The sequence below is a fragment of the Poecilia mexicana genome, unplaced genomic scaffold, assembly GCF_051168715.1.
Source record: "Poecilia mexicana isolate PSO_F unplaced genomic scaffold, ASM5116871v1 scaffold_18, whole genome shotgun sequence".
NCBI classification, from domain to species: Eukaryota; Metazoa; Chordata; class Actinopteri; order Cyprinodontiformes; family Poeciliidae; genus Poecilia; species Poecilia mexicana.
In genome coordinates this window covers 23,591,920-23,610,047 of record NW_028263387.1, presented here as the reverse complement: position 1 = coordinate 23,610,047, position 18,128 = coordinate 23,591,920, and the positions used below count along the sequence as shown (strand labels likewise).

At 38.7% G+C, this 18,128-nt stretch overlaps 1 protein-coding gene and 2 long non-coding RNA genes across 3 annotated transcripts; 2 read left to right on the top strand and 1 right to left on the bottom strand.

The window, feature by feature from the left end:
• Positions 1–8,221: 8,221 nt before the first annotated feature.
• Positions 8,222–10,504, top strand: LOC148154253 (uncharacterized). The gene is made up of 3 exons (XR_015766162.1): positions 8,222–8,400; positions 9,555–9,764; positions 9,963–10,504. It is a non-coding gene; the product is annotated as an uncharacterized LOC148154253 (long non-coding RNA).
• A 72-nt stretch (positions 10,505–10,576) lies between these two features.
• On the top strand, positions 10,577–12,173 carry LOC148154252 (uncharacterized). Its single transcript, XM_088015882.1, has 3 exons — positions 10,577–11,033; positions 11,122–11,290; positions 11,706–12,173. The coding sequence occupies exons 1-3, from the start codon at positions 10,577–10,579 to the stop codon at positions 11,830–11,832; spliced, it is 753 nt and encodes a 250-aa protein (XP_087872008.1). The 3' UTR covers positions 11,833–12,173.
• A 1,132-nt stretch (positions 12,174–13,305) lies between these two features.
• Positions 13,306–15,645, bottom strand: LOC148154251 (uncharacterized). Its single transcript, XR_015766161.1, has 3 exons — positions 15,566–15,645; positions 14,967–15,142; positions 13,306–14,854 (listed from the first exon to the last, which is right to left on the bottom strand). It is a non-coding gene; the product is annotated as an uncharacterized LOC148154251 (long non-coding RNA).
• Between the last annotated feature and the right edge of the window lie 2,483 nt (positions 15,646–18,128).

Below are 18,128 nucleotides of genomic sequence, written 5' to 3'. Positions count from 1 at the left end.
TAACAAAGGAGCCAGTCAGATAAATTTAAAACGCTGTTAAACATAGCGATGTCTAAAAATTATTTCAATTCTGTTTCACTAGAAAGGCTAAATGTAAGCTGGGCTACTTATAGCTACAGATAAGCATGCATGTCTTATTTGCATTTTTGTGGTAAGCTCTTGCAGTAAATAATTTGAAATCAAATTTTACATATTAACAAGAATAAGAATTAAAAATGGCACAACTAAAAAAAATCACAAGATTGGAAAATTAAAAAAAAAGAAAAAAAAAAAGTTTGATCTTTGCAAACCTACCGGAGTAGAAATTGTGAAATATCCAATATATTACAGTCTCCCTGTTTGTGTGACTGACAAGTTATTAATTTTTCATTGTGCTCTGCTGATTAAAAACATGAGACTGAGTGACTTCAGCATAAAGGTTGACTCTCCTGGGATAGCTTTGTTCAGGAAAAATGTATTTCATGTCTTTTACACTGACTAATAGTCACTGCTTCTTTGTTTTTGTCTCCCAAAAGAATGCCAGCACAAGCCAGGAGGCCGAGGCTGAGGTGACTGAAGAGCCTGGCCCACGTGCTGCAGGTAAATTGTGCCAGAGAAAGATGTTTTTATCCCAAAATATGTTCCTTTGTTTCTGGTAAATTAATGAATGTAAATTTCATTTAATTACATTTATAGCTGTTGCCAACCTTTTGCATTCAATTGAAAAAGCGAGATTTTAAAGAATTGCCAGAATTATGTAATGTCACAACTCAAGGATTTATTTCTAATCCCAAATCTAACATTTGCAACCTAGTGATAAGACCCCAAAAAATCCATTTTACAGAATACCTAATTGGTTAGATGCAGGATGTCTTTAGGTGGTGTTAATATTTATTCTTTCTTAATTTCAGCCACCAAAATGCGACGGGAGCCAGCAAAGAGAATGGTAACGTAGAACTCCAAGCCATGTGTCAGATTTTTAGCTTCATTCGATCTATTCGTATTGTGTTTAATGCTAAGGTGGGACTACCTCAAAGACACAGCCCCTGTATTAAGTTTTCAGTTTTGTAACGCAAGCCTCTAAAACACCTTTGAGCCAAGTCAAACTCAAACAGGCCGTTTTTTTCTTCGCTTTTTATCTCCGCAGGCCGATGCCAGTCCGCAAGCCGCACCGGGTTCCTCGTGCGGCTTCGGGGACAAGGAGGACGCCCAGGGCAGCGACGCAGAGAACTCGTCCGTGGAGGACCGGGCTGAATGGGCGGGAGAGTCGCCGCTCTCCAACGTCGGGGACGTCAGCCAGGACCTTTTTCTGCCCTCCCACTCGGTACCGGCGGAGGACTCATCAATATCAGAAGATCAAGATGAGTCCTTGACATCTCAGTATGTCAGTGACATTTTTGAAGTTGGGACCCTGAATACTGAAAGTCTTAGTAGTTCAGTCTCCCAATTCAGTTCTTTGTCTTCCTTCCTTGAGGCTGACCTTTCCATCCTTTTCCACTCCACATATGTCAGCGAGCCGGAGCAATGCCTCAAGTTTCGCTATGACATAGATGGACTGGTAGTGGAGCTGGAGCGTGCTACGGCCCTCTTCTCTCCAATCCACTACCTCTTGCTGCCCAATCTTCAGGTCCACATGCTTCAGGACAGTTATGTCTTCATAAAGAAGCATGTGGACCTGAGTCAGTGTACCCCAGCTGGTCTTACAGCTTTGAAGAACAGCTGTGAGCACACTATTGGTTATGTTGATGGTGGATGCCACCTTTCCATCATCTACACACCTAAGTGCCTTAAGGAGCCTGACTCCAGGCTGTTAAAAGAACCTCTTCCACATCTATGCATGTGAAATGTTCTGTACTACAGTCAAGGAGTTTCAGAAGCTGCTTAAGGCACTTCCCAGGAAGGACAAGTCACAGCCAACCATGATGAAGCAGGTGTCCTCTGACACCAGCCGATATCACGTGTTGAGGCAGGACCTCTTTTTTGTCCTGGACTTACTTGATAAAGCCATGGCTAATACAGGTGAGAGTCACCTTTTTTCTGCTCACCTGTATTTAACCCGGTTTGGGCAGAAGGACAGGGACACCCAACTAAGATCAACTAAATCTGGATTTGACAGATTTAGTTGATCCGTCTGCCGTGGTGTCCCTGTCCGTTCACACCGCTGCCCAAATCTCTGCGAGGGAACCGGGCGTCCACCTGATGTTTTCCAGACACGGTCTCCTGGAATTGGTTGGCCCTAATGGATCCTTGTACTCGGTACTTGGGATACATGAGGCTGCCAATTGTCCAACTGGGTAAGGTGGCTACTGCAACCCTTCAGGTATGTACCGAGGTGGAGAGGCGGTCTCTCAGCTACAGCCGGAACCTAGAGAAATACCGTGACCATGGCATGCCATGGTTACTTAAGGTCATTGAACGGGTTCCGGAAAAGGTTGAGTCTGCCCTCCGCCTCAAGGTACTTACCTTCGCCTCATGTGTTGGGATGATAATGAATGGAGACTTTGTCGACTACAAACAGCTCCAGAGTCTCATTCAGGAGATGAGTCCCGCTACTCAAGCGGTACTCCAGAGGTGGAAGATCCTCTCCCAGTTCCACCTTCCCCGCATCTTCAACTGTATGGTTTGGAAGCTACACGAATACATCCCACACAGACTTGTCTTACCTGCAAAGCCAAAGTTCAAGCCACCTGAAGAACTTCCAAATGAGCAGCCCTTCGAGGATGTACAGGACATTGAAGACCAGGACGATGTACAGCCGATGGAGAGGTCCAAACCTAAAACTCGTCCTGCAAATTTTAGGGTTCCATGGTCTGAAGAAGAACAGGCCTACCTCAACAGAGATCCAAAGGTGCCAACGAAGGAAGCCTACAAATTGTATGTGAAGTCTTGTCATGAGGCGGGTATTCCAGTGAGAACTTGCCAGGCCTTCAAAACCAAAAGGTGGAGGGTCTTGAACTATTTGGAATAGTGTCTGTTTCTTTACTTAAGTTCTTTCATGTTCTTATTAGACATTGAAGGGTGTTTAGCGTTGTTTTACGTTCTATGCAACAAGCCTTAATTTTTACATAGTTACATAGAAAAAATAAATAAATGAATTAAAAAAAAAAAAACTCACGACTCTGCCTTGACGTGGCATGAGGGCTTAAGTGTCTATTTGAGACACAACCAAAGAGTCCAGGTAAGAATAGGGTTAGGTTAGGGTAAGGGATAGGGATGGGGTAGGGGAACTGATCTCTCCTCCATCTGGAGGAGAAAGAAGCACTCGCCCTCCGGCCCGGAGGACCAAACCAGTTCCTTCCCCAATTTGGGTTCCGGAAACGTGTTTTGGACGACGACCACGTCGTCCAACACACGTTGTCCAGGTGTCGTCCATGTTTTGTTGTTTTTCTATGTCTTGAATGTCCTGTGTATTTTTGTTTTGAAAAATAAAAGATAAAAAACTTGAGGGTTTCTCTTTTAAGAAACAATGTGTAAAAATAAATTTTAAATATTATCAAACTAAAAGAGGGTTTCCTTCTTTGGAAACAGTACTTAAAATAAAAAGAAGCAGCCCCCCCCCCAAAAAAAGGGGGGGGGGGGGAAACTGGATTTTTCTAAATCTTTTTTTATGGAATTTGTATTTTTTTAGATTTTTTTTACTTTTTAATTTTTTTATTTTTTAAGATTTTTTATTTTTGATTTTTTTTTTAATTTTTAAGAAGTTTTAATTTTGAAAAAGAATGAAAGTAATGGTGCCAATAGCGTGACGTTTCGACCTGTAGAGGTCTTCTTCAGGCTTGGCACCAGGTTAAACAAGTGAGCTTCAGAGGCTGTGACAGAAATGGAGAGCAGAGAGAGCCCTCTATTTATTAGCTCTCCCCAGGGCAAGGCTCCACCCCCAACTTTAATCAACTCCCTCTTCGTGACTTCGTTGGGAGGAAAAAATGTAAAATAATTAAATTAATATGTTAGAATTATAATTATGGAAATGTAATTTAGTCAAATTAGTAAATGTTTAAGAAAATTTGGTTAGGGTTGGGTTCTGTTAAGATTGATTAGGGTTAAAATTGAGGTTTGTTTAGGGTTAAATTGGTTAGGGTTAGAATTAAAAATTTTTGGTTAGGTTAGAATTGGTTAAGTTTAGAATTAAGAAATTTGGGTTAGGTTAGAATTGGTTAGGATTAGAATTAAGTAATTTGGAAAATATTAAAATTGGTTAGGGCTAGCATAAAAAAAATGGCTAGGGTTAAGGTTGAACTTTGAAATGTCAGGGCTAGTCAATTGGAATTAAGAAAATTTGCTGATTAAACTTTATAATTGAGGCCGAATGGTTCTCTGGTGGACAAGACGAATATCCATTTTCGTTCTGATTTTTTTCTTTCCTTGTCCGTCCAATTTATGTTTTTCTGTAGTCCAGCAAAGGTCATGTTTTCAAGGCCAATTTCAATAAAATGTTTTACTAAAGGAGTGTCCAATTCTTTCTGATTTTTAATGTTATACCGATGTTGTGTCATACGAACCGCCAATGAATTTTTTGTTTCGCCGACATATTTTTTAGAGCAGTGTCTACATTCAATTAAATAGACACAATTTTTGGATTTTGGAGAAAAACTTTGGGAAATACATATTAGTGTTTTGTCTTTTAGGTTTTTAATGAATTTCAGTTTTTTAAAATTTGAGTCTGTCATTTGAGATTTGGTTTTTACTGTCAGAGGAGGCAATTTTGCAATTGTTAATAAATCTGATAAATTTTTATTCCTCTTAAATGCAGCTATAACCCTTGATGGTGGAAAATTTTTACTGGACCCCATAACTTCCATGAAATTTCTTTTAAATTTATTATTTAAATTTTTAACATTTGTGGAAAACCTTGTAATAAGAGGAATTAAATTTCCTTGATCCTTCTGTGTTGTGATATGAATTTCTTTAAGACATAATCTTAAAAAGGATCTAGAGTATCCTCTATTTCGTAAGGCTTTGAATAAGGTACTGACTGCTTCTCTAAAATATTCCGGTCTTGTACAGATTCGTTTAAATCTAAGTATCTGTGATTTAATTATTCCTCTAAAGGTATGTTGTGGATGAAAACTGTTTTTATGTAGTAATGCGTGTGTGTCTGTTTTTTTAAAAAAAACTTTCACATCCAATTTGCCTTTTGTTTTAAAATCCTTCCCTTTTAATACTGTTGTGTCTAAAAAATAAATTGTATTCTCATTTATTTCAACTTTAAGACGAATTGAGGGATCATGGGAATTTAGAATTTCTACAAATTCATAAAATTCTTCCTTAGAATATGTCCAAATGCCAAAAACGTCATCCAAATATCTTAGATAATATAATGGTTTTTTAATACATTTTTTTTAGGGCCTCTTTTTCCCAATATGACATAAAAATGTTTGCATACGAAGGGGCAAATCGTTTGCCCATCGCAGTCTGTTTCACTTGTAAATAGAATTTCTCATCAAAAACAAAATCATTGCGTGTGAGATTAATCTCCAGCAATTTCAATAATGCAGCATCTGGGCGTTTAGGATCTGGGTTTTCTTCAAACATTTTTTTAACACACTCTATTCCCGCTGAAATGGGAATATTCGTGTACAAGTTATCCACATCCATCGTGAAAAAGAAAAACTGTGGTGGCAGAATTAGCTCGTTGATTGTTTCCACAAAGTTGTATGTGTCTCTGACATAAGCAGGGTGCTTTGTTGATAGATGATTTAAAAAATAGTCCAGGAATTCAGCCGTAAAATAAGTCTCGCTCCCACAATCTGCACTGTAAAAAAATTTAATACCGTAATTTGGAAATCAGCTTTATACTGTTTATTTAACAAGTAATTACCGTAAATAAGATAATGATGAAAATATGTAATTTTTACTGTTTTTTGTCATAAAATTTACATTGCCCTGCTGTAAAATAAAGTCTTGTAATACTTTTTACAGTAACATTCCGTAATATTTCTAGTGGTACATACTGTAGTTTTTGCAATCATCTTTCTTAAATAATACAGTTAGTAGCTGTTAAAAGTGCATACTGTTGTGACAATCACAGAAACATACTGTAATTTTTCTAGCAATGTATACCGTAGTTTTTGCATTCAATAATTATAAAGTGTACAGTTCGAAACTGTTCAATATGCATACTGCTGTGGAAATTACAAAAATTGTAGTAGTGCTGTAACCTTTGCATTTAATTCTCCTGAATAATACAGTTGGTAACTGTTAAATGGGCATGATTTTGTGGCAATTACAGAAATACGCTGCAAGGATTCGAAGAGTCAATGCTGTAATTTTGGGGTTTTATTCTTATAAACTTACATATGCTCATGGGGATAACAGAAATATGCTGCACATTTATTGCATACCTTATCTTAATAAATTATGGCTTTAACTGTAAAGAGTATTGGTTATACGGAAAAATATACAGTCCCTTTCTAAAAATTGTAATTATCGAAAATCTATTAAATAATTCCATTCAAAAAGTTTAACTTTTCATTGAGTCAGTCTTAATTAATGGGCCAACAGGGTCCACCTGCACCTGGTCCGCGCGGACAGGCGCAGTGGAGCTGTGGCGCTACTTTTGAAGAGGTGGATTTGAACGGACCAATCAGCGCGCTGCATTTGAGGACCCGTCGCAGTCGGTGGTTCGCGTTTTTTTCCAGCTATTCCGCTCAGATTGTGCAGAGACTTCATCATTCAACCTTCTCCATCTGATCGGTTCTCTTTCTCAGGTAAGGAAATATTGCGGAAAATGTCAGAAAACAAATAGCTTGAATTGCATTCGTTTGGTTGAAAAGAAATTTCATTGTAAACGAGGAAAAAAAAAGTTGTGGAAAGTTAGCCTCTCCACAAAGCTATTGCTAACATCTGTTTTGTATCGCCATTGCTATAAGCTATCCATCGAAGTAAGATATTTAAGATGTATTCATGCAACCTGTGTGCACAAACAGTTAAATCTGTTAAAGCCTTTGTTCTCCATTGCAAACTGCATCGCAACGAACCGAGGCGTATGTTCAAGTGCGTTGCGGCCGGTTGCAAGCAGGTGTGTACTGGTTATGCAGCATTAAAAGCACACTTCTATCGTCATCATAATAGCATGCCAACATTTGCTCTGGACACAAGTGTAACGACATTAAAATGCACAGTTCCACTTTGTAAATGGCAGTGTGAAGGGATAAAAGCTTTGGTTGTTCACTTGAAGGAGCATATAGTAGAGGGGCGCCAAGTAACTTGCCCTGTGAAAGGGTGCACCTCTGTGTTTCGTGTAAAATCTTCCTTTACCTCTCACATTTCCAGGAAGCATAAAAATTTTTTGGAAAATGTGATTTGTGAAACAAGTAATGAAGATACTCAGAGTGCTGCAAGTGCTACCAAAAAAGATTCCAGTGTGCCAGATGCAGAAGACACAGTCATAGATGGACCAAATTTCAGTGACTTGTATCTTAGAAATGTATGTATGTTTTACATAAAACTACAGGGACAGCATCTTCTTCCATCATCTACCATTCAAAACATTGTAGAAGAGATGCAGAATATACATGAATTGGGACAGACATACTCTTTAAATAGATTGAACTTGCTTCTTAAAGAAATGTCATTTGCAGATGAAGACATTGCAAAAATCTGTGACACAGTAAAACAGTCGGACTTGTTCTCAGCTTGCCACACAGGGCCAATGAGAACTGCTTATTCTAGAGCCCAGTGTTTTAAAGACATGTTCAAATATGGGGAACCCAAAAAAGTGTTGTTGGGCAAAGATGAGGACAGAAAAGATAGATTTGCATACTATGTTCCTGTGCTAAATACGTTAAAAGGTATGTTAGATTCCAAATATTGGCAGGGCCTAATGATGGCTCATGGCGTTTCAAAAGCTGATGTTCTCTCTGACTGTGACGATGGTAAGGTGTTTATGTCCAACGTATTTTTTCAAGAAAACCCAAATTGTCTCAAGCTGGTTCTCTATCAAGATGCATTTGAAGTTGTGAATCCATTGGGATCTGCAAAAAAAAAGCACAAGATCTTGGCTGTTTACTTTTCTCTACTCAATATGCCGCCCCATGTCCGATCAAATACTGATCATATGCAGTTGGTCTTGTGTAGAGAGAAGGATTTCAAGGAATTTGGCCATTCCAGAGTTTTTTCAGAACTGTTGACTGACTTGAAAATACTAGAGGAGAATGGGATAACTATGGCAGATGAATCAGTTGTGAAAGGAGCACTGTATTGCATTGCTGGAGACAACTTGGGCTCTCACTGCATCGGGGGTTTTACGGAAAATTTCAGTACATCTCAGTTCTTCTGCAGATATTGTCTGATTACTCGGTCTGAATTTCAGAGTGAAAATCCTGCTATCATTGGACCAGAGCGGACTCCAGAAACATATCAATCTGCCACTGAACAGCTGGAAAGAGAGGATGTGACAGAAGTACAGGGGATAAAGTTCAGGTCAGTGTTTAATACTTTAGAGAACTTTAATGTTTGTTCACCAGGCATGCCCCCTTGTCTTGGCCATGACATCTTCGAGGGTGTCCTCTCATATGATGTTGCCCTTTATCTCAAATACATGATTGTCAAAAAGAAATGGCTGACATACACAATTTTGAACAGGCGCATCAGACAATTCAAATACAAAGCAACAGATGCTTGTTCCAAACCTTGTGCTGTCACTCCAAAAGCACTGAAACTCAGTGGACAAGCAGTACAAAACTGGAATTTCTTGAGACTGTTGCCTCTGTTAATTGGTGATAAGGTGCAGGATTCACAAGATGATATCTGGCAGTTAACATTGCAGCTTAAGGATATTGTTGACCTGATTTGTGCTCAGCAAATTTCCAAGCCTCAGGTTGCATATTTGAATGTTCTCATCCAGGAATATTTGGAAACCAGGAAGGTATTGTTTCCAGATAACGCACTGAGACCTAAACATCATTATTTACAACACTATCCAGGGCTGATTCTGAAATTTGGTCCACTCATCAGGCTCTGGACCATGCGGTTCGAGAGCAAACATAGTTACTTCAAAAGATGTGCCAGACAACTGAAGAACTTCAAAAATCTGTGTTTGACTCTTTCAGAGAGACATCAAATGTTACAGGCCTTTCTTTCTGCTGGAACAGTGACTCTCCCAACCTTGCTAATAAAAGATGGCTCACCATTTTATGTAGAACTGTACAGTGAGGAAGTTAAAGGTGCAGTTCTTCATTTTGGTTTCACTGAAATAAATACAATGACTCCCACAGATGTGCGGTATAATGGAATAACGTACAAGAAGGGCCAATTTGTAGTCAGTAGGAATGATGAGTCACTGGAGTTTGGTGAACTCATCCTTACTTTGGTGAAGGATGAATCTGCACTTCATTTTCTGATGAGAGTGTATCGTGGAGAATTTCTTCCACACTACCACATGTACTTTGTAAAGGATGAAACAAGAAGATTAGAATGCAGACACATTAGTAAACTGATTGACATGTGGCCATTGTCGTCTTACGTAAAAGATGGGAATCGGTTTGTACCATTAAAGCATAGTGTTTTGGCAGTGTAAAGGCTTGATATTAATAGTTCAGAGATCAACCTTTTTTTAGTTTTCTGTATTTCAACAGATATGATGGATACACAAAAGGACATCCGGGATGCCATTCGAGCAGTGCTTCCTGGTCTTTCACAGGAGGTTTTGGCTGCTTTAGAGGATGTGTTGGAGAAACTCGGCACTACAACCACAGATGATTTCCAGTATATTACCGAAGGAGACTTATTGCCTGTGCTGAAGCCCATACAGGCCAGAAGACTGGTTGCTGCATGGGCCCAAAATAGTAAGTATTTTGAGATAAAGTCTTGTGTAACTTTTGCATCAAAACATGTGCTTTACACCTACCTGCAGATCAAAGTTGAAAATGAAAGGTCAACAAAGACAAATTTCAATCACATTTCATATGTTTGTTTATTTGACAAGGACAACAATGTATACTTATATTTAATGTTTTTCAATTTCATGTGTTGTACCTTTCCAGACTCAATGGCTTCAACTTCAGGCGGGGCATCCTCCTCTCCTCAATCCGTTCAGTCCTCTCAATCTGCAGCCTCACTTTCACAACCATCGTCTGCTGCTACTTCATCGCCTTCCCTGAGCTGCTCCCCAGTTTTGCCAACCTGGGTTGACAGTTTTCAGATACCGTGGCAGAAGCTTCCAGAAGAGCTGATACAGACTTTGGAACGACAGAAAAGGCCAAGTGCACGACTTCGAAGACAAATGGTGAGGATTATTGTCTCTGAAATGATGCTGATTTGCAAGAATCCAACCAAACGCAACAGTACTGAAATAGCAGAAAGGATGGTGAGCAGGTATCCAAAGTCACTTAAGGATGTCATTGATGGTGACGTTATTGGACTTGGTTATCATTCCTTGGTAAAACAACTTCAGGCAAGAATTGAAAATGTCAAACGACAAGACACACCAAAGATAACAAAACGCAAGGCAGAATCAGATAATGACACTGATGAGATACCGGCTGAGCAGAAAGCCAGTGTTCAAGACACGTATGGCTGTGTCAACTAGGCGCCAAAGTTTTTGCCCCTTTCTGAGACTGTAGAGAGTCAGGTTAAGAAAAAAGAAGACATGAAAAAGATGTTCAAAGACAAAAAATATGCTACAGAAGATGTGAAAGAACTTATGTCCACCTATTACATGCAAAGACAGGACATCAATAAAGGTACAAGCATCCTGAAGCTATGCCAAGAATGGCCTTTTTTGTTCCATGAAACTGGCATGGGAGAACACTTCCAGCAACTTACTGGCATCAGTCTGATGGAAGCCTTCTTCACCAATTTGGACAAAAAGGGGGAGCGCATCCTCAACTTCCTTAAAACTGTTTTTGCTCAGAAAGAACAACAAATTCTGGAGTCTCTCCTCAAGTTAGCAAGTGAAAAAGGTCAGTCCAGTGGTTGTACAGAGATGATTCTTCTTCTACTTGCTTTTTTTGGTGAGAAGGAAGAGCATATGTTCCACTATGTTGAGAAGACGAGCCTTGCTGAAGAGGTTGAGATGGAGAATGTGCCAGCAACACCCTGCCTTATTGTGTGTGGTATGTCTGAACCAAGTTGACAAAGTAGTTGAATGGTTCACACAGGGGCTTTTTGTGATATATATTTGTTCATGTTTTTTATTCAAAGGGTCCTCTTGCTTCACTGCGGACTGCTTCATGTTGAGTATTGATCAGAAGATTATCAATGACCACATCACTGCCTTCTCCTGTGCCATCTGCCTGATGTTTGGCAGTTACTACTGTTTCAATATACACTACCCAGTGGGACTGCGGTCAACACTGGAGTTCCTCCAGAGGTAATTCTTATACTTACACACAGTCTACATTTACCAGCAAGATAAAGTTTTCACAATATAGATCAGAATATTACTAGTTACCGAAATATAATAAATACAAAAAACAATTGGAGGGGAAAAAACTGCTAAATCTAAATATTCGTGATAGAAATAATGCCAGTAGAAACTGTAAAAATGTTTTATCATTTCTTTGCTGTTGCTGAGCAGTGTTTAAATTGTATATTTTTTATGGCCATGGACACAGAAGAGTTCTTCAATCTGTTTGTGAAGCAGGATAGGCACAAAAGCCTGTCACTAAATATTCCTCTGGCTCTGCCACTGAATCCAGCGACCACAAAGCTGGATCTCGTGATATCTCTCTGTTAAGTCATTTATAAACATAACATTAAATGAAATAAAATTTCTTTTCTTCAAGGTGTTTCTTTTCAATTAATCCGGAGAGAGGAACAAAAGTTGAGCATAGCAAGAGGAGGAAGATCTTGGCGGTCAACCCAAGAGTCCTCACACTCATCGCTGACCTTGCAGACCATGAGTGGACTTAGGCCATGCTTTGTGAGTCATGTGATATGATGTGTAATGTTATGTTGTGGTGCCCAGCACAGACTGTTTAGATGTGACTAGGAGTTGTTTGACCTGATCCATTTGTTAGAAAGTTCTTATTTCTGTGTATGTGCCAATTCCATATGACATATGGATTACTCATTTGAAACACATTGCACCGGGGTTGAAGTGATAATGTGTCATATCTGTTCAAACTTTTGTACTAATATAAGTGCTTGCTGCTTTTTGGAAGATGTGTTACAAGTTCTTTGTAATCACTGTTCACAGGGTTGTGAGAAGTTTGTACAGCCCAAAAACTTTTCATTAAATGGAAAAAATACAATGAAGTTTGGTTTATTGGATATTTTATGTAAAATTTACTTATACTTTTCCATGTTTTTACCATGAGACAAAACTGGTAGCACATTATTTAGCTGCTATAATCGATTTGATAATTTTACCAAGTAAATTTGCACTTTTTAATTTCACAATTTGCACTAACTAAACATTTCTTTAATGTTTCAATGTTAATTTTTAGCCAAAAAGTTTATTTTTTCTTACTTTTATATAACATTATGGCTTCAAAGTCAGTAATTAACCATAAAATCAGCAATACTGGTGCTCTTTTACCATTAAAGAAAAGGATGAATATCCTACAGTTTTACAGGTTTTTCCCTTTGAGAAATAAAGACAAAACGCATTAATACAGTAATTTAGGGAAATGTTTGCATGGTAAAACTGTTAAATTTACAGTAAAATGTTTTCAAATTTCATGTCATGAACTGCATATTAGATCAATTTTAGGACAAAATGTCATTTTTTATAATGGTAATAGTAATTTTTACATTAAAAGGTTAAAAAAACAATTTATTACTGTAGAATCAGCAACACCAATATCTATCGTAATTGTAAACAATATCTTACTGTAATTTTAACGGTGAAATTCTGGCAACCACAGCTGCCAGAGAATTACTGTTTAAAATACAGACAAAACCCTGTAATTATACAGGAATTCAGTGACATATTTTATAATTTAGATTGTTAATTTTACAGCAAAATACTTTCATATTTCATGGCTCTAACTGTATTTGCAATATTGTTTTAATGTAAATTTTAGGATACAACTTGATCAATTTCAATGGTAAAAACTGTCATTTTTACAGTAAAAGGTTGAATAAAACACCATTTATTACTGTAGAATCAGCAATTGTAAAAATTGTCTGACTGTAATTTTTACGGTAAAGTTCTGGCAACCACAGCTGCCAGTACTTTACCGTAAAAGTGACATTTTTTTTTTTTACAGTGTGATACTATAGGTCTCCCGGGTGGGATTTCAAAAGGAACAGTCCAATTTTCTTTATTTTTATGTATTTTGGGGAGTATATAGAAGCGTCGTTCTCTGGGTTCTGTAGTTCCAATTAAATATTGTCTTTGTTTTTCATTGATGTATTTTTCTTTTTTTAGTTTGTTTATGATTTCCTCAACCATAGGAATGGTTTCCCTATATATTGGTTTATTCAATTCCTTATAATAGTTGGTGTCTTTTAATTGTCTTTCAACTTCAAATTTATATTGTTCTCGATCCATAACTACTACTGCCGAGCCTTTGTCAGCTGGCTTTATTACCAAATGTTTCATATGTTGTAAATCTCTCAGTGCTTTAACCTCTGTTTGTGTCAGATTTTGTTTCTCGTATATGTGAATATAGATTTCTAAGATCAGTTTTATCCCTTTCAATGAGAATAGCAACTTCTGGAGGTAATTTATCAAGTGTGGGAACCCAAATCGCGTACTGGAATTTTTAAAAAAAAGAGGTTAACTTAATTTTGCAATGGTAATTTTGAAAATCAAATTCCAATTGGATTTTCTGTCCCTTGCCTATGTCCAGAGCTGGAATGAACGATAAACCCTTACTTAGCAGGTCAATCTGTGGTTTGGATAGTGAATAGTTTTTGGCCAAGACCACCACATCTTTTGAATGAAAGGAAGGATTTTCCTCCACCCCCTCTGGTTGTAGGTTCAGGGGGAGGTGGAGAAAACCTTAATCCAATGGTCCAACATGGCTTTTGCGGTCTCATGGGTCCAGTGAATGTCATCTTCTTCGGTTTGGAAGTCTCTCTCAGGTAAGGCCGGAAGAAAGGGCATATTTCTCATGATATGTTCATTGAGAGTCTGAAGGTTCTCCTTTTCCTCAATCGGAAGTTCTGAAGAATAATTCACTAATGGGATCCATATTTGAGCATATGGATATTTTCTCCTTGTAGCTCTAAGAGCCCCTTGCAAGTTCTTCACCGTCGTTTCTCTAGACTTATTAGCTCTGCTGTTTATTCCAAAGGACAGAATGATCTTTTCCACTACCAAACCCTGCACTGCTCTGGACTTTTCCACAAGAGCCTGAGCATGTCGCAAGTGGGCCCCAGGATAACTGTCCACTTGTAAGTCCTTACAGAAAAAGGATGGAATGTGACTCAAATTTGAGTCTCCAATGATGAGCCATTTCTTTCTAACCACCAAGTTCCACTCAATACATTTGCGTTGAGTATGTGGATGAGTAGTCACTTTAAATCTTGGTGGGTCAGGTGAGGCAAAAAGCTCAAATGAATCCTCAAAGACCTCATTTTCACCAGTAGTTTCATTTTGAATCTGTGGGGTCTCCCTGAAATGAACCGAGCGTTGTCGTCTCTCTTCATGGTTTCTCTCCCTTTCTCTCTCTCTCTCTTCTCTCTCTTCTTCTTCCTGCAACTCATCAAACTCTGCTTCCACCTCTGGGAAGTCCTTCTCTGAGGACGTCTTTGTCAATCTGGACTCGTCCTGAAAACTGATCATCCTGAGAATCTGGAAACTCAACTCCATCACGATGAACATATATTACCCGTCTCTTCACTGAGGTTTTAAATTCACAGAGGATGAACAGTTCCCTGTAGGATCCCTGAGTCCTGGTGGTGAAGGTCCACTCCAGAGTGATGCTGTGGTTCTCCTCTGCCTCATAGCTGCTCTGGGTCACATTCACTACAAATGTTGCTGCTGAGGAGACAGAGAGGGAAAGAGAGGAGCAGACACACTGAGAACTGGAACATGGGAGTCTTTCAGCTCCATCTAGAGAGCTTTCTGTCACAAAGACAAGATGGAGACTGACCACAGAGACATGAGCTGAGGATGAGGAGCAGCAGGATCAGAAACATCTGGCTTGAAATTATCAAGATGAATAAACATCAGTGAAGTGATGAAGAACATCAGGACAGATGTTTGATCAGCTGGTTCACAAACTTTCAGTCGTATTTCATCAACAAGGAAGAAAAGTTGAGTTTAATACTGAAAGTCAAAACAGAGAAAAGATTAATGTCCAACTATTCTCAAATAAAGGCCAGTAAAACATTTAAAAATTCATCACTTCAGCAGATTCTCAATAAAAGCTGTTTATCATTGTCTATAATTTCTGTCATTCTCTGTGGTTCTGAAACAGATTCTCTAGAAGTCTGTCAGTAACCAGAAAGTCAGATTTTTACCATTTTAACAGGTTCTAGTACATTAACAACATTGATCATAATCAACCTGTTAAATATTTTAACAGAGTTCCTCTTCATCTTAACAGTCAGAATAAAAACTGACCAACAATAAACTAGAAACTTGCATGACTTTGTGTTTGCTGTGATGTAAAGCACTTTGAAATGCCTTGCTGATGAAATGTGCTATACAAATAAAATTTGATTTTGATTTTAGAACAGACTGACTCACCTGGTGGCTGCATGGATAAAACCTGTGGAGTATGAAGGTCTTTCCAGCTCTGTTCCTTGTTGTTCACTAGAGGATTTCTGGGCTTCACGTGGTTTTAAATATTATTGTATTAGTAGGTGGAGTCACCTTAAGGCAAGGAACTTGCCTTAAGGTTCTCCTCTCAGGTTACATGGTGCTGCCCAGACCTGTTGGAATCCTTCTGAACAACAAACTCTAAATTCCTTCAATCATCATTTCTCTTTCTCTCTGGTTGATCAAACAGCCTCATGCAGATTCCAGCTTTTCATATTTAATCCACTCACACTTTTGTCAAATCCTCAAACTATTTTCACCTTTAATGCATTTAAAAATTAATCATTTTTACACAATTCTAAACATACATTATTACCCAATAAAGGTTTTCACTTTAATTTATCTCTGAACTTTCATACAAACCTCTGAAGGTAAAAGGTGAACATGATTAAAGCCCAGATGTCAGAAAATAACTTTTGACTTATTATGACAAATAACCAGTTAATTGTGCAAACAGGTTTATGAGATTCCCATCAACAACAAACAGAAATCATCCAAATAAGGAGAATAATAGACTGATTATTAATGCATGAAAACTTAATGCAGTATAGGAGATTTTCCACTTCCTCCTTTGTCAAATCTCAGACTGTTTTTAGACCAACATAGAAATGAAAAAACTTCAATTTGTCCCTTAAACTTTAACTGATACAAATAAATACATATATATAAATAAATACATATATATATAAAAAAAAAATTCCCCTCTCACCCTCCGTGGGTGGTCTCTTTCATCCTCTGAGCTCGGGTCCTCTACCAGAGGCCTGGGAGCTTGAGGGTTCTGCGCAGTATCTTGGCTGTGCCTAGAACTGCACATTTCTGGACTGAGATGTCTGATGTTGTTCCTGGGATCTGTTTGAGCCACTGCTCCAGTTTGGGGGTGACTGCCCCGAGGGCCCCGATGACCACAGGCACCACTGTGGTCTTCACCTTCCAGGCCTTCTCCAGTTCCTCTCTTAGGCCCTGGTATTTCTCCAGTTTCTCATGCTCCTTTTTCCTGATGTTGTGGTCACTTGGTGTCCCCCACTTTGACCTCGGGGCTTCCAGTCCATATTCTGCACAGATGTTCCTGTACACTATGCCCGCCACTTGGTTATGTCGTTCCATGTACCATGTCTCAGGGTGCTGGATTTGGGGTGGAACCCTCCATGCATGGTTAGTGGCTTCCGAGTCTTTATTGCTATGCAATGAAGGCTGAGTCATAGGCAGGGAGCTTTCCCTCCAGGTCTGCTCTGCCATTGAGAGTACACTTTAGCTGGCTTCATTCATTCTCTCTTGTGTATCTCTTTAGGCGGCTGATCTTTCATTGCATCCATTGCTATGCAATGAAGGCTGAGTCATAGGCAGGGAACTTTCCCTCCAGGTCTGCTCTGCCATTGAGAGTACACTTTAGCTGGCTTCATTCATTCTCTCTTGTGTATCTCTTTAGGCGGCTGATCTTTCATTGCATCCATTGCTATGCAATGAAGGCTGAGTCATAGGCAGGGAACTTTCCCTCCAGGTCTGCTCTGCCATTGAGAGTACACTTTAGCTGGCTCTTTAGGCGGCTGATCTTTCATTGCATCCTTCGTTCATTACTGGGGCTTCATACCCAGTCTCGGGGTGGGTATGCAGTTGTTGTTAACTGACCTGACATCCGGGCTCCTCCCTCTTGCCGTAGCATTTGTGTTGTACCTCGTCAATCTCAAGTTGTGATAGCAGTTGTCGTTTGCGGATGTTGGAACACTGAGCTACTAGTTGTTTGGCAGTCATTGTAGACTGTGGGTGTCGAAGTAACCATTCCACCCTCAGTCTTTGCATGTAACCCCTCTGACTAGGGTTACTTGAGTAGTAGCATTCCAACAGATCCATGTTTTCATCTCTCGCCCATTTCTGTCTTGTTCCAGTAGCCCATTTTTCATCAAGGTGCTCTGGTTCCCCAGCACCTGACGCAGACCTTGTTTGGCCGGGCGACGTCTGAGCCGGCATGTCGTGCTTATCAATGTCTCAATATATATATATATATATATATATATATATATATATATATGTATATATATATATATATATACATATATATATATATATATATACATATATATATATATATATATATATATAATGATGGAAAATAAAATAATGTTGTACATTGAAAATAATTTTTAATGAGATAAAATAAAACTGAATAAAGAAAACAGAGAACACAGATTAAAGATAATTACTGAAGGTCAGGTAAAAGTCCAGCATGGCTGCTGATACATAAGTTAGCAACACATTTATCTGTTTCTGTATTTTTAAAACAGACAGAGAAACATTGTCTTCCTTTTTCACACTGATAATGTGACTCATTTAAAAGTTTAAAATAGAACCAATGCCCAAATCTGTTGTCATGATGACAGAGCAGCCAGTTCTGTTTCAACATGACTTTTCATGTTGGTCATGAACAAAACTGGTCCCTCCATAAGTACATGTATTTCTTGTTCAGAGCAAAAACCAACAAACCATCTGCCTCCTT

Coding starts and splice junctions, on each gene's coding strand:
- LOC148154252 (XM_088015882.1), top strand. CDS start 10,577: ATGTTCAAAGACAAAAAATATGCTACAGAAGATGTGAAAGAACTTATG. Junction 11,034..11,121: donor ACCCTGCCTTATTGTGTGTG/GTATGTCTGAAC, acceptor TTTTATTCAAAG/GGTCCTCTTGCTTCACTGCG. Junction 11,291..11,705: donor ACACTGGAGTTCCTCCAGAG/GTAATTCTTATA, acceptor CTTTTCTTCAAG/GTGTTTCTTTTCAATTAATC.